This window comes from Pseudopipra pipra, chromosome 7, assembly GCF_036250125.1.
Source record: "Pseudopipra pipra isolate bDixPip1 chromosome 7, bDixPip1.hap1, whole genome shotgun sequence".
Taxonomy (NCBI): domain Eukaryota; kingdom Metazoa; phylum Chordata; class Aves; order Passeriformes; family Pipridae; genus Pseudopipra; species Pseudopipra pipra.
In genome coordinates this window covers 8,063,067-8,077,397 of record NC_087555.1, presented here as the reverse complement: position 1 = coordinate 8,077,397, position 14,331 = coordinate 8,063,067, and the positions used below count along the sequence as shown (strand labels likewise).

The 14,331-nt window shown below is 39.0% G+C and overlaps 2 protein-coding genes across 4 annotated transcripts in view; one reads left to right on the top strand and one right to left on the bottom strand.

Moving 5' to 3' along the window:
* The window catches only part of HIBCH (3-hydroxyisobutyryl-CoA hydrolase), a 42,662-nt gene extending 32,419 nt beyond the window's left edge, over positions 1-10,243 (top strand). Inside the window, exons 12-14 of the mRNA XM_064660471.1 lie at positions 1,967-2,086; positions 3,240-3,273; positions 8,244-10,243. Coding sequence (XP_064516541.1) covers positions 1,967-2,086; positions 3,240-3,273; positions 8,244-8,359 — 270 coding nt within the window. The 3' untranslated portion in view covers positions 8,360-10,243. The remainder of the gene's footprint in view (positions 1-1,966; positions 2,087-3,239; positions 3,274-8,243) is intronic.
* Positions 10,242-14,331, bottom strand: part of C7H2orf88 (chromosome 7 C2orf88 homolog) — a 38,495-nt gene continuing 34,405 nt past the window's right edge. For 2 of the 3 annotated variants that reach the window (XM_064660473.1, XM_064660474.1), the window contains exon 5: positions 13,969-14,127. Coding sequence is in view for 1 of the 3 variants with exons in the window: in XM_064660476.1 (XP_064516546.1) it covers positions 13,708-13,971 (264 nt within the window). In the remaining 2 variants the exon portion in view is untranslated. Of the gene's footprint in view, positions 14,128-14,331 lie in introns of all 3 variants that reach the window. The other variant, XM_064660476.1, reaches the window with a different exon arrangement.

Below are 14,331 nucleotides of genomic sequence, written 5' to 3'. Positions count from 1 at the left end.
ATGTCAAATACTTCTCTGAAGACTTCTTTGCATTTTAGTACTCCCCACTTCAGCCTATCCTCTCTCTTTTTCAGGCTTGTTCCCTAGCACCAATCCCCTCCTTTTTGTACAGAGAATTTATTTATAGATACACTGGTGACTCATTTTTCTGCAATTACACCTACCCATTTTCTTGCCTTGTTCCTCTTCCTTCAGCTTGATTTATACCAGCACCTCCTCCACCTTCAACCTCACTGATACACCAAGATAACTAGTCTAGTGCATCCAGCAGCTGCTTTAAGTGCTGTTTTCAGATCTTCCCCATTCCAGTGCTTTCTTTGACCAGAAAGAACTTGCCATTGCTGTTTCACCCATCGAACCATCTGGCTGTACTGTGCACACCATTTAGCCTGGTCTAATCTCAGTGACAGAATGTGAAACTCAAAGGTAGAAAGGTCCAGTTGAAAGGTAAAGCCAGCAAGAGCATATTAGAGGAAATAAGGTGACCAGCAAAGAGCTGCCACCCATCTGAGAACTACAGAATGATGTAATGAGAGGTGTAGCTGATTTCTTTATCTGCTGAAAGGCAGCTTATTGTTAGAGTGCTTGACCAGGACTCAGGAACAGCTGGCACTGGGAGCCAACATTGGCTCTTCCTTGGCCAGCTTTTGTCCCAAACACAGTGGTCAACATGCAAGCAACAGAACAACAGAACCAGTGCTTTTAAGGCACAATTGCACAGCCTCCTGCTTGTTTAGCAATTGCATATTTTCCAGCTTAACTAGGCAAAATGGGTCACTGCTGTATCAGCTGGTGTCTGGAGAGGGATGAAGGGTAATTGGAAGCTAGCAAAAACGTTACTGTTGATGACTGGAAACCTGCCATTTCAGTCTGTGGTAAGGAGCCTAATGTCTGCAATGAAAATAATGTAAAGAGGCAAATCTTACCATCTGCTGCTTTTCAGTAGTGGGAAAAATGTCCTAATTATCAGGAAATGTCTATTGTACTGTGAATGATAAAGAGCTATTAGTTGGATTTACAGGGAAGAAGAGTCTTGTTTAAGAAAAAAAGATGAGCAACGATAAGAATTAGTTCCTTTTCCCCACAACCCATAAAGCTTTAAGGCTCAGTTCTTTTTTCTTAACTAGGTTTCTGTCTTTCTCCCCACTTCCCCCTACTGTTGACTGGCATGCTCTTAATCGAAGGATACTCATGAGAGCCAGATTTCCAGCATTTGTTTGTGTGCTTTAAACAGATCCTGTGTGTTGGGTGATATTTATAGCCTGCAGTTCTGTCAAAAGAAGGGAGGCCAGACCTCCAGGCTTCCTATCAACAAAGCAATGTAGGGCTAAATTACTGCAGTATCTGTTGATGCCAGATAAGCAGCTTGGATAAATATGCATTTATGTTTGATTTATTTTAATATTTTTTTTCTTCCGAAATTTTCTTCTTTTCATATTGTGTAGTCTTTTTAAAGGTTCTCAAAGCAACTAGTAAAGTTTGTTGCCAATCTCACCATTACCTTATGATGCTACTGTACCAAATAAAACTGAAGTGCTCTGCAATACTAATATCAGCTACAATATCAGTAACATCTAAGAGCAATTTAGACTATAAATATGATATTCAAAAGTGAAGTATAATTGCTTATAGCGCTCATGTTCACTTAACCAAAAGATGGTTTGGAAATGGCTTTCAAACTGCATTAGATTCTCTGGTTAGTAGTAATTTGATAAAAAATTATGTGATCTCAGGAGTTCTTTCCACGAGTGATGCTACACATCCTAGAGTTCTTGCTGATAAAAGTTTATGCAAGGAAGTTCATTTAGTGTAACAGCATGGTGGGAGGGAGCAGGAGGAATAGGTGTGACAAAAATGAGCTCAGGGAAAAGAATGCCATCATCTACTTCACAAAGTTTAAAATGTGGCAGACTTTAAGATGTGTCTAAATTGAACAGAATAAAACTATTATTAATGTCTTCCCCAGACTATTAATAAGATGTCACCTACATCCTTGAAGTTGACTCTCAGACAGCTCAGAGAAGGAGCTTCCATGAGCTTGCAAGAGGTACTCAAGATGGAATACAGACTAAGCCAAGCATGCATGGTAAGCAAGTAGCTGTGCCCTTTGTCCCTTGCCAGCCACAGGGGAGGAGCAGTTTATCAGAGACTGGGTTTTATGTAGATTACATCAAGGGATCATAGTTTATAAGTTTTAATTTTCAGTATCATCTTTGTGTGCTTTATATGCAACTTGAAGGAGACTACATTAATGATGGTCTGATGGGAATGGTAGAGGGCTTCTGTTAAAAAACTATGAAAATATTAATATATGGATAGTTTTGTATTTGGACCATAATTTGAAAACTGGTGTTCTTGAACAGATTTTCTGTTTAAATTACTTAGTCCTCAGTGCCTCAATTCCCAGCAGAAGGATGGGAGTAGTTGTTTATCACTGCCTTTCAGGAGTGCTGTGATAAATTTTTTATAGACAACAATAGATTTTAGTAGTATTTGCACTAAGGACTGAGTGCTTGGATAACACACAAGAAAGTGATCCTTTCAGTAGAACAGAGCTGCTAACTGAATTACCTGAACAAATACCTTATAAAGCTTCCCCATGGCAGCCTTATTGTTAGTCTTGTCACATTTTAAAATATATATTATATATCCAGTTAAGTGACTTGTGATGATTAAAGTAAATGCTTAGAAGTAAAAATCTATCTAATTCTGATATGTTGTAATGCCTGACAGTATCCTTGCCATAGCTTTCCTGAAACTAGTATTGTTGCTCCACTGCTAGGGTTTAAGTCTTACATTTACCTTTATCAAAAAATAACTGCATGTTTACAGGATTCCATTTAACTGCAAAGTGTTCCAGGTATGCAGAATACATCACAGTTCCTGAAGAGTGGCTTTTCTCAGAGGAATTTCTGATCTGACACACCTTAGCCCCATCATGCAAAGCTCTTTAGAAAAAGAGATGCAGCACAGAGAGAGGACTTGCACTGTGGGAACACTGGTTGATCAGCTACAGCTCAACAGACTGGTTTTAAGAGATGTGGCTGCATTTAAGCAAGGAGGTGTAGAGCTCTTTAATAAGTAAAGAGAAAGCCTAGAAAAGAACAGTACAAGCAGGATTTACCTGAATTTTGAGAACTTGCATTTCAAGCAGAAGCGGGGTAGGGGGAGATGAGATAAATTGACAGATTGAATCTGTCATGTTACAAGTGTTTTGTTTTTTTTTAATAATCTTTCAGAAAGGCCAGGACTTCTACGAAGGGGTTCGAGCAGGTAAGAATGCACACCAGAAACATTTTTCAAACTTAATAACATGCAAATCCACTATTGTGGTGCTTCTTTGGAGATTACTAGTTTAGTAGTAATCTCTAAACTAGATTAAGTGCATGCAGCAACACCCCAGAGAACGCTTCCCAGCTTGCCACAGATTTTGCTTATTGGACTCCTGTATGGCCAAAATTTATTATTTGTTCCAAAGCACAAGAGCTGCGTTGTTTCCTTTGTGTAATCTCAGTTTCCTAACATTATTTCTCCACCTGGTTTCACCACTTCATTGTGAAAGCTCAAAATATATATAACACTGACAGTAGTGAGTAGCTACGTGTATCATTTGTGCCCACAATAACATTACCACATTGCTGGTTTAGCCAGCCATAAGATGGTTTAAGACTCAAAGTCAAGAACAACTCTTTCCCTAGAAAACCATTAGAACAGAGACTTACTTTCCCCCCCATGTACCAAAATATCTCAGTATAGAGGTGTCTTACTATTAAAAAAGTGTATCTGTAAACTTAATGCTAAATAATTCAGCATTTTAAGGCATTGGTCAAGGTAGGTAGTGGTAAAAGTAGAGCAGTGGCTGAGCAAGTTCATCTGGGGGACAGACTCCAATTCTGTCCTTGATCCTACTGCTGATTCACTGTGCAGTTTGTCACACCCAAAGTCACATCTGTTAGGAACTGTAGCAATTATTTATGTACTATTCAGTACAAGATGAAATAGAGCACAGGCATTTCATTTCCCAAGGAGCTTACGGTACAAGGCATTTGGATGGATAACTTTTGGGTTGGACTTGTAATTCACAGAGATATATACTCAAGTATGTGTTATTACCTCCTCCTCATTTTTTATATCTATCTTTATAAAGTAGTTTAAAATCCACTTGAGAAATGGATATTAGTGCTTGAGTGTTTCCTATTAGTTACACTGTATTAAAGATAGCTTGGGGCGAGAGACACAAAGTTGGTTTGTATAGCATGAAAAAAGTTTCTGATTTTAATTAATTAGTCTTTAGCACTTACTAGCAGAGACTCCTTTGAAGAATTTACCACACACATTGAGAAGCACGTGGTGTTCATAGTGTTGGTAATGGCGACAAGGAGATCTTAAAAAGACTGTTCCTAGGATATTTTCTAAATTGGCATATAAGCTGCTGCAATGTAGTTATTCAGGAAGTGACAAACTCAAAAGTCTGAGAGTCAGAGGAACACCAAACTGAATTCCTCCTTGTAAGGCACAAGGTCATGAAACCATCCGGGACTGCAGCACAGTACAAAGCAAATCCCTTTCAGTATGGCCAGCAAATACACAAACTGCTTGTACAGAAAGAGGCTGCAAGAACAGCAGTTGGGAAACTTTTCTTTTGCACAGGATGATGTAGCAAAAGCTTAGGTGTGTCAGGGGAAGGAAAAAACCAAAACCACCCACCAGAGATCCAGCTGCACTGAGGGGAATACTGCTACTACTGCTAATTCATTCTTGAAGCACTTTTGTTCTCTGCTTACTGCAGATATATATTGTTCTCAGGTATTCTGCCTTAGAATTGTTTCCCTTGTTTAAGAGAAGATCTTGAGAATCTGACTCAAGATAATTTTTGTAGTTGGGTCTAATTTCATAAAAATCATTATCCAACAATGAGCTGAGCATTCTTTTTAATAGGAAGTGAGATTATTAAATACTTCACAGGATCAACCTAGTGAACAAAAATGATAAAGTGTTCTGTATTGGCTTTTTCTTTATTAAAGCATTACCTTTCAAGCATTTAAGAGCCAGCTGTTGACCCTGTCTACCACAAAAGGATCTACCACGAAATAATGTTAAATTAAAACAACCGAATTTTAGTTTAAGATTGTTTTTCAGCAGCAATGGCCAAAGGTCAGGCTTTAATAATAGCTTTTATCTGCTTCAAACCATAGTTTTAATAGGCATGCTAGGAAAGTAGTTTAAAAGCTTTTTAAACCTGCTTTGACCTGAGGTCAGAATTTCATTTTTCTTTCAGCCAGTTTTTTCAACCTTAAAATCTGCTGTGGCAAACAGTCCTTCCCTGTTTATGATTATTGTGATTGGAGCTATTAAAGAAAAGCTAAAGCCTTAAAGCATAAACCACATAAATCATATTTCATCAACATTTTCCCACATTATGGTAAATGTGGACTTTGAACATTATAGGTATCAGTTTTTCACCTTGATTTGTAAAACAAGAGGTAAACTAAGAAATGTATAGGTCTGTTTTTTAATTCTTACTGCCTAAGAAAAAGCCGTTTTTAGATGTGCTCAAACACATCCAGGGAGAGTACGAGCTCATCAGCAAATCTCAGGGACAAAAATCTGTTCACTTCCCCTCCTCACTGTGCAGGAACGTGCACTTGAAATGGAACTGTAAAGGTCTTCCACATATTGCTGATGCTGCAGAGACGTTATTTCTGTGCAGCTTCTGCCTCGTCTCCTGCAGAGCTGGCAGATATGAGCCTTACCCTGGGCACCCCAGGGCCCTGCAGCAGGCAGAGAGAACTTCAGGGGCTTAGAAATATCAGTGTTTTGACTGTGCTGAAGGGAGCTAAGCAACACCGACACCAACTGAAGCCTGGTAAAGTCATGGCTACTGAACAGAGGGGCTTGGGATTTTTACTAAGAAAGGTAAAACACAACAATAAACACTTAACACAATGTCTATGCTCAGTTACTTTTATATTAATGAACTTAGCCTACCTCAGAAGTCTTCAGAATTTTTATTCCATTCCTGTGGTGATCCATCTGAAGCTGGAGAAATACAGAACATACAGAAGTTAAAGCAGAAAGGGAATATTTTCATGATGGTACTAGAAAACAACTTATTAGACTAACTTAACTTATAAGACTAAAGACTTAATTGGAGAGACCATTATGAGCATTCAGTTTATCCACCAGAGTAAAACTGGCCACAAATCCAAACAAAGATGAACTTGGTGAGACAGCAGTTCCCTGGAGTGGAGAACTAGCAGCAGTTACTACAGTGTGGCAGAGGTGAAGCTGTAGTAACATACACATGGACTTTTCCTCTAAGTGTTCCTCTTGTGAACTTCAACTAAAATTGAAGAAAATCAGTAGATAAGTCCTACACCAGTGGGACAATTATGTCTTTTGATCCAAACCAATCAATGGTTTCACATCACCATGTTTAGAATTAACTTGGAGGATCATAGTTTTTCAGGTTACTCAGTTAAATAACATAGTAAAATCACTCTTCTGCAGGACATTTCTTTTAAGTATTTGCCCACATGGGTTCTGTTCTCTGTGGAACTGCAGCTTCTATCTATATAATTGGTTACTTCTTAAAATTAGTGTTTATTGTTGCTAGGGAGTCCTTAGTCCTCTATTTGTAAGTAAACAGGTATAGGGCTCTGATTTGCCTTTCTCTTTGAAAATGTAAGCTAAAGAGTTATGATGCCTGTATGTCTTCAGCTACAAAAATATTAATCAGTGCAGTTGTCATCTGAATGGTATTTATTTTCTAGGTACTCTCAAGTGTTGGGTAAAGTGGAAAAGTTAAAGAGAAGTTTTCAAGGCACATTTTTTACTAAAAACTGGTAAACAGGCCATGTGTTTTGATAAGGCACAGTTTTTAGGTAGGCATTTGTTTCACTGAACTCTAAATCCCACCCCTTTACACATTTCTCATCATGGGTATTTCTAGTTTATTCAGTAAGAACAAAGTTTGTTTAGAAAGACATGACAACTTACCAAAAAAACCAGCTGTTATTCTTCAGACTTTGGGGTCTCTATGTCTTCTGTTTACATGCCTTTAGAACCATCCTACTTCAAACTCTATCTCAGAAAACAAACAAAGTCTGTTCTCAACAGAAGAACTTGAGAGGTGCTTCCCCTTCCTGCCCATCCTCTCTTAAGTGCTGTGGGCTGTGTTGGTCAGGAGGTCTCCCAGGACACAGGTGCATCTCCAAATCAGTTGCTGATATCACTCACCTGAAGGGAATTTGTGTTGTGAGGGATGTTGGGCAGTTAGTGCATCCTAGAGAGCCACAGTTCCTATAGCTGTTCTTTTTTAAATTATAAAAATTTCACATTCTGAATAGCATCTTTATGGGTTTCTTAAAGCCCAAAAGGTGATTGGAAGGATGTTCTGGAATTCCATTCATATTGATCATTTTTAGACACAAATGAACTCCCTCTTATTGTTCGCTAGTGCAGCTGTTCTTGCTGACATCTTCAGTTTTCCTCTGATACAAGGAATATCTTTTGGGAATTGATATTTTCTTGTTATACTTTTATATGTTATTCATTCACTGATCTATTTCCCAGGATACAGCATAAAGTCTATATAATCAGATTATTCAAATTGTCACAGTTAAATCTACACAGATCTGCAGTATCTGACAGTATTTACAAATAATCATTCTTGGTTTTCCCACAAAGATACTCTGCTTTACTCTTTCATCATGAATTATTTTATTATTAGTTTACACAATGTGTTTAAATTAGCTTTAGGCATTTAACAGCACTTTGAGGCATCTCCTACACTCTCCAAAGAGTCAGATTTTGCACAGAGGTGTGAAAAGCCTTGTCCAAAAGGAGCATCATAGATACTGTCCCCAGGTTCACATGGAAAAACATGTCAGGGAAGAGTGGCAGGTCTAACAGAAACCACTATTTTCAGGTCTGTTCCTTCAAAGCTTGGACTATTGAAGTGATTCACCGTTCCTTGTATCTTCAGGCAACTCCCAGATATGTTTCTAGACAGGTCACAACTCAAGAGTTTTTATTAGAGTAGAAATATGTATGTTACAAAAAGTCTGCCTTCTCCAGAGCACAGTGATATTTCTCCCCCATGTAACCACTGCAGTGATCTGTCTTGATGCAGTCTTTTTAATTTAATTTAATTTAATTTAATTTAATTCAATTTAATTTAATTCATTTTAATTAGAGGAAGTTTACAGGTAACTTTGGTGTTTTTCTGTTCCACCTGACAGTGCTGATTGACAAAGACCAATCCCCAAAATGGAAGCCACCTGCTCTAGAAGAAGTCAGTGATGAATTTGTGGACAACTGTTTTAAGCCATTGGGAAACGACGATCTCAAGTTGTAAAGATCAAGCCTGTTGACATCTTAAATATCTGCTCTAATTCTGTAATATAAAAATTAATAGTAGTGTGATAAATTTTGACAAGACTCTTTAACTAGCCTGACATTCACAAGGCTAATTTTTTGCGTTCAGGAATATTCTCTGTAATGAGGAAATAATTGTATCTCTGGTTAGTAATGGGAAAAATCACTTCAAGGCAAATTGTTATTTTTACAGTTTTACACAATGATTAACATTTAATTTTTTTGCATCAACTCTTAGTTTAGGAGGAGCCCTTGGGGAAGAGAGCACAGTTAAGGGGTGACCTAATAAGCAAGAAGTCAGGAGACCTCTTGTGTTCTTGGTTCTGTCACTGATCTGTTAAATTGGAGCTGTGCCTCAGATTCTTCTCCATACAATGAAAATAAAATATACTTGAAGCTTTAAAACAGTCAGAGCTACAAAGGAAAGTGGAAGACAGAATTCATGGTGTTAAATAGCCTTTTAAATTAAAGCTCAGACTGACATACTATTAGTCTGAGAACAAGAAAATTATTGATTTAACATCTGGTCATTATTCAGCCTTTCTATGTGCTCTAAACATTGTTCAAATGTCATAATATTGCCAGAGCCTAGAGCACACTTCTGTTTGATTGTATAGCCCATTTTTTAAAATGCTATTAAGTCTGATTGAACTCCATAATTAGTTTTTCATGATTGCAAAAATTTGCAAGTTTTTCTTGGTCTTACAGTGCTGAAGAAACTACTGCCTCAGACCTTTCTGTGAACACCAAGCAGCACATTTCCTGTGCATTAAAGGTTGCTGGGTTCTGATACTAATGCATGAAGTTATATATGACATAAACAGAGCCCCCTGATAAAGTATAATCTTTTTTTGGTGGGGGGATTATTTTTTCTATTGTGTGTGCAACACACAGCTTCTAATCTTTCTTCAACATTACTCCTACATGCTTTTGTAAGGTTTGTCAAATCACATATCAGTATTTGTTCCTACTTGTTTCTACAATTACAGGCAGGTCACAAATAACAGATTTTGGCTTCTCTGATGGTGAACCACCGAGGCTAAAGGAAGAAAACTTCTGTTCAAATAACACAGTCAGCAACCAGCAATGGGGAATCAAAAAGTCAGAGCTACAGCAGAACCATAATGGAGTTTTCAACATTGGGCAGTTTTTATTACTAACACTTATGGTCTGCAATGGCTTAAGGCTCCTTCCTTTCCAGGAGCTGTTGCCTGGAAACAAAGTCCAGGAAATTCAGGCAGCAAGGTGAACTACCAGAGTGACTTTCAAAAAAATCAGAGGTGAGCAACTGGAGAGCAAAATCAAGAAAAATTGGCACCTTGCTTTGTTGCTATAATCTTTCAAGATAAAATTGTTAAAATTGCAGCTGCGAGTTAATGTTACCATGGACATATTTGTTATGTCCTTGAGTTTATTTCCAAATGTACTTGAGAGATTTCATTAATACCCTTAGGGTAATTCTGAAAATATGACTTGAATTTCTACCTCAGGCTGGTTCTGTAAGAAGTGTAAGCCTCCCCCCCTTATTTTTAAAAGTTTTTATATGTTTTACATTCTTAAACAATGCCGATTTTTAATTTATTTTTTAAAGATTGGTTAATTTCATTATTTTTGTACAAAAGGAGCAGTCTTCAGTGACTACATTTAATGAAAAACACAATAGTTCCCAGGGAGTAGGGGTCATGCCTTCTCTGACTGTAAAGGACTTACAAGGTTTTAGCAAGAATATACTTCCCAATTCATAAACTTTGACTTGCATGTTCAGTTGCCTCCAAAATTTATGTGAACAGGAAATGTCCCAGGCTCATGGTAACAAGATTCTGTCCAATCTGTGCATTTTTATCAAATAAAAGGCATACAAGCAGATGGTAAGTTGAATTTTATTTGGTCCACAAGAAAATATTTTCCACAAAAAATATTGTAAAAATATATTGTAGTGTGTTTTATTTGGGAATACTGATGTGTCTTACTCCAGAAATGTCAATTTTACAAAGTTGTGCTGCAGTTAATGTGTTTTGAACCAGTATTAGAATATCAAGTCCATCACATCATATCCACTCAGACTAATCTTAGGTTTCCTGGAGAAAATAGAAAGCAAAAGTATTATTAACTCCTAAACAGAAGTAAACAGTTTTGCAGAGTTTGCCAGTCCCAAACTCAAGTGCCTTTATTTCACACCATCAAGTCAAAAAATCAGTGGCAACTTAGCTGGGAACCCACTGTACGTGGGCTTATAAACTTTATAAAACTGTAGCACAGCTTAGCACAATCTAATGGTAAGTAAACAGTCGTAGTATTGTTTAGGTAAAGAAGTCTTCATTTTTATTATGTATTAGTATTGTGCCTATTGAATGTACAGCAGGGCTCTGGAAAGGGATCTCCTTCGATGTCCCACCGGACTGTGGTACTGAACAGGTGTTATTTATTTTTTATTAAGGATAAGTGCATTATTTATAAGGACAGCGTCTTGTAAAAGAGATGATTTTCCTGGTGAGAAGCTGCCTCCCTGTTGTTTGCAAGCTTGCTTGCTTTCCATTTGCTGCATGCTTTCCCTGAAGTGCCAGTGTCATGGAAAGCATCATAAAGCAGCTGGAATTGCACTTCAGGCCATACTGAAGCTGCTGTAATCTTCAGGCATTAATGAGGGAAGACGAGGTTTGGGGCTGCAGGTAAGGAAGTGACTGGCTGGACCCACCAAGCAGCACAGCCACCATCCCACACAGCAGGTTGTCCAAATGGAAGCAGTCTATGGTGCATGTTTAATCACACTTGGGTAACTTTCTCCTTTGGGGAAATTCTGAGTATTTATCAGAATGGATGCCGTGATGTAACCTCAGGCTGGTTTATCGTTGTGCCTGCCAAGGAAGAAGCTGCTTTCAGAAGTGCACCTGATATTCCTGAAGAGTGTCAGATGCTAAGGCTACATCCAAAGGAAGGATTTGAGACATGGCAACAGCAAAGCACTGCAACACCCAACTCCCCATGGCAGCCACCAAGGTGTCTGTACCAGGGTCGAGGCAGATACACCGAATTTTACTCTGAAAGGGAGTGCAGTTTTTTATCTGCTGTTCACCTGCCTGGCCAAGAATGGCTGTGGAGCTTGGGATTTATTTTTTTTTTAATTACTGTGGCCAGCTGTGTTAACATTCTTGAGTCAAGACTCATGTTAGAGTGGTTGGCCTTTTTCTGTAATAAAGCTTTGTTTTAGCTATAGTAAGAATAGGAATCTTTAATACTGTGGTTAAACAATGCACAACAGATATGTACTGACCTGGTCAGTGTTCTGGCTTTGCTTTCTAACTCACCCTAATACACAGAAGTTTTTTAGATAGAGCAAACATAGGGTATGATCTAATGTTTTCTATGCTGTAGGATTTCAAGGAACATCACTATTAGCAGTAGAATTTAAGTGAGCCATAATACCTTAGTCCCACTTTGCATATGGCTTTGAAGACAACTATGTTACTTCAAAGAGGACATTACAGCATAAGCCGATTTTGTTCCCTTTTTCAGCAAAAGCTGAGAACAGTCTTAATAGCATGGTCCAGTCTGGTCACTGGGAGTTAGTAGCAGTCTTGTGCTGTGCCACAAGCATTTTTCACTCTTTACTCTTGATAAAACCACTTCCCAATATAGGTGGATTTAAAATAACTAAGTTTGTGTCTCAATGTTTGCAAAACAGCTCAATTCATAGACTGTCTTATGTCTGAGAATAAGCTAAAAATAACAGTTGACATGGTCCTCTCTTTGCTTGCTTCCCATTGCTTGAAAAATCATGCCTTGTATCATTCACTAGAACTATGTGTACCTTTTAAAAATAGTAACAGCTTTTGCCAGTATGGAAAGCATTTCTCTATAAAATGAAAACATAAAATGGGAAGCACTTTGATCTAGGAAAAAGAACTGTGTCTTTTAAACTGGCCATCACAGAAAAAAGGAACAAACAGGTGGTAAAACACCAAGCTGTTTACAAGGCCTTCACTTTGCAACAACGTCCCTTTAAGATTAATACAATCCATCCCATTCCTGATCTGTCAAACACTAGTTATGAGCACAGTGGGTCAAGCTGCGAGTCCTGGGAAAGCAGGGAGCAGTGTGTGGATAAAAGCCAGATAAAATGGGTGAAGAATGCAGCCCTTGAACTTTGGGCCTAAGGCTTAGTCACTAACTCAGTGCATTCAGGGCACTGCTCAGGGTCTGGGCTCCTGTGGCTCTTACTGGCACCACCATACACAGATTTTCCAACAGATGAGCAAGAGCCCACAGAAGCTGCAGGAAGGTGTCCTGTCCCACAGGTGCTACTTTAGAGAGGAATTTTAGTGCAACACAGCCATAGTTCCCATGAAACAAGTTGTCCTAAAACACTGTCACACCTTTGAAGGTTCATTTCACTAGTTTAACATCAGTAGTTTTTGCACACCTGTCTGGGTTACAGTGAAACAACAAAACCAAATCCCGCCCAAACCAGCACCCTAACATGAAAATAAACCTAAACAAAACCCCAAACCCCCAAACCAAAAAACCAAACAGCTTTGGTCTGAACTCAGTGATCAGATGTCATCAACCTACCTTACTGCAGGATTTGACAGACTAGCTTTCATGCATTTACAGAAGCATCTGTTAATTACAATGCACTGTTTTGTCAATACTGTCATGTTTCTCACTGGTTCACCTCAGAATGGAAAGTGAATAGTCTTGTCATCCACACGGTTCCCTGAATACCACTTGGTTTTATAAAATTCTTCTCATCACCTTCATTATTTTGTGGTATTATAGATTTAGCCAGGTCAAAGAATCAAAGTAAAATTTATGGCAGCAGTTACCTTTGCTACATGCAGACCTTGGTTTCACTTTAGCAAAATGCAGACAAATGTACCAAGCACAGAGAGTTCTTCTCACCTGCTAACAGGCCACTGATCTTTTATGCAGTACCTAGAAATAACCCACACTTTGTCACTCAGTGTTGCTGGGGCCTCTGTGGCACTGCTTGTACAGGTGGAGGGCAGCCACGTTCCTCTCATCTTCTTTTTAACTGTAATTTCTGGTCACATCCAACACATACAAAGACAGAATATACTCAACATACAGCTGATAACAAATGACACTTGATGAACAGATTCTACTGTGATCCAATTAGTTTGTTAGCAGTATAGCTTAAAAGGCAAACTTTTTTCAGCCTCTCCTTGCAAACCCATCCGTACAGTGGCAATATCCTCAAACCACAGCTGATTGTGCTTTATTTGCACCAGTACCACGTACAAAGTGCTGCACAGACAGGCCAGGCCTCTCCCTGGGGCCGGTCCTTGCCAGGCTCAGGGGCTCAGGGGCTCAGGGCACGTCGCTCTCGATGAAGGGGATGTCGCTGTACTTGCTCTCCGTCACTGCCCACTGCTTCACCGCCTGCTCCAGGATCTCCCGGGACAGGCGCTGTGCGTAGTCCAGCACTATGGTGCTCGAGGGACCCTTCTCATCCACCTTCACTGCTAGCAGAGAGGATTTCTCCCCAGTGCATCCTTCGGTGCCTCCCCCGATCTTTTCATCCGGGATAGCCTTCGAACCTTGACAGGCAGCCTTGGATTTGATGCATCCCATGGTACATTGGAAAACGCAGCTGCAAAATTCAGTTCAACAGCATGTTCTGATAACCTGGAAATGCTTTCCTTGTTTGATGCAGTGCTGCTGCTTCTTGCCAGTGGCTCCAGTTATTTTCAAAGAACAGAACATCTCCTTTTGTGCTTCTGAAGAAATCTGTCAAAATAGCGTTTCATAGAAAGGCAATAAATAGTTTACCACTGTCAGTGAGCTCCAAGGAAAGCTAAATTCACTACAGATGCCTGTAGAAGCAGCTTAAATAAATCTCTGCACAGTGTGCGTAAAATGTTTTTATCAGCAACATCCATCTACTACAAGCAGGGAAAGTTTGACCTGAATTCAAGCTGCCTTTGAATGCAA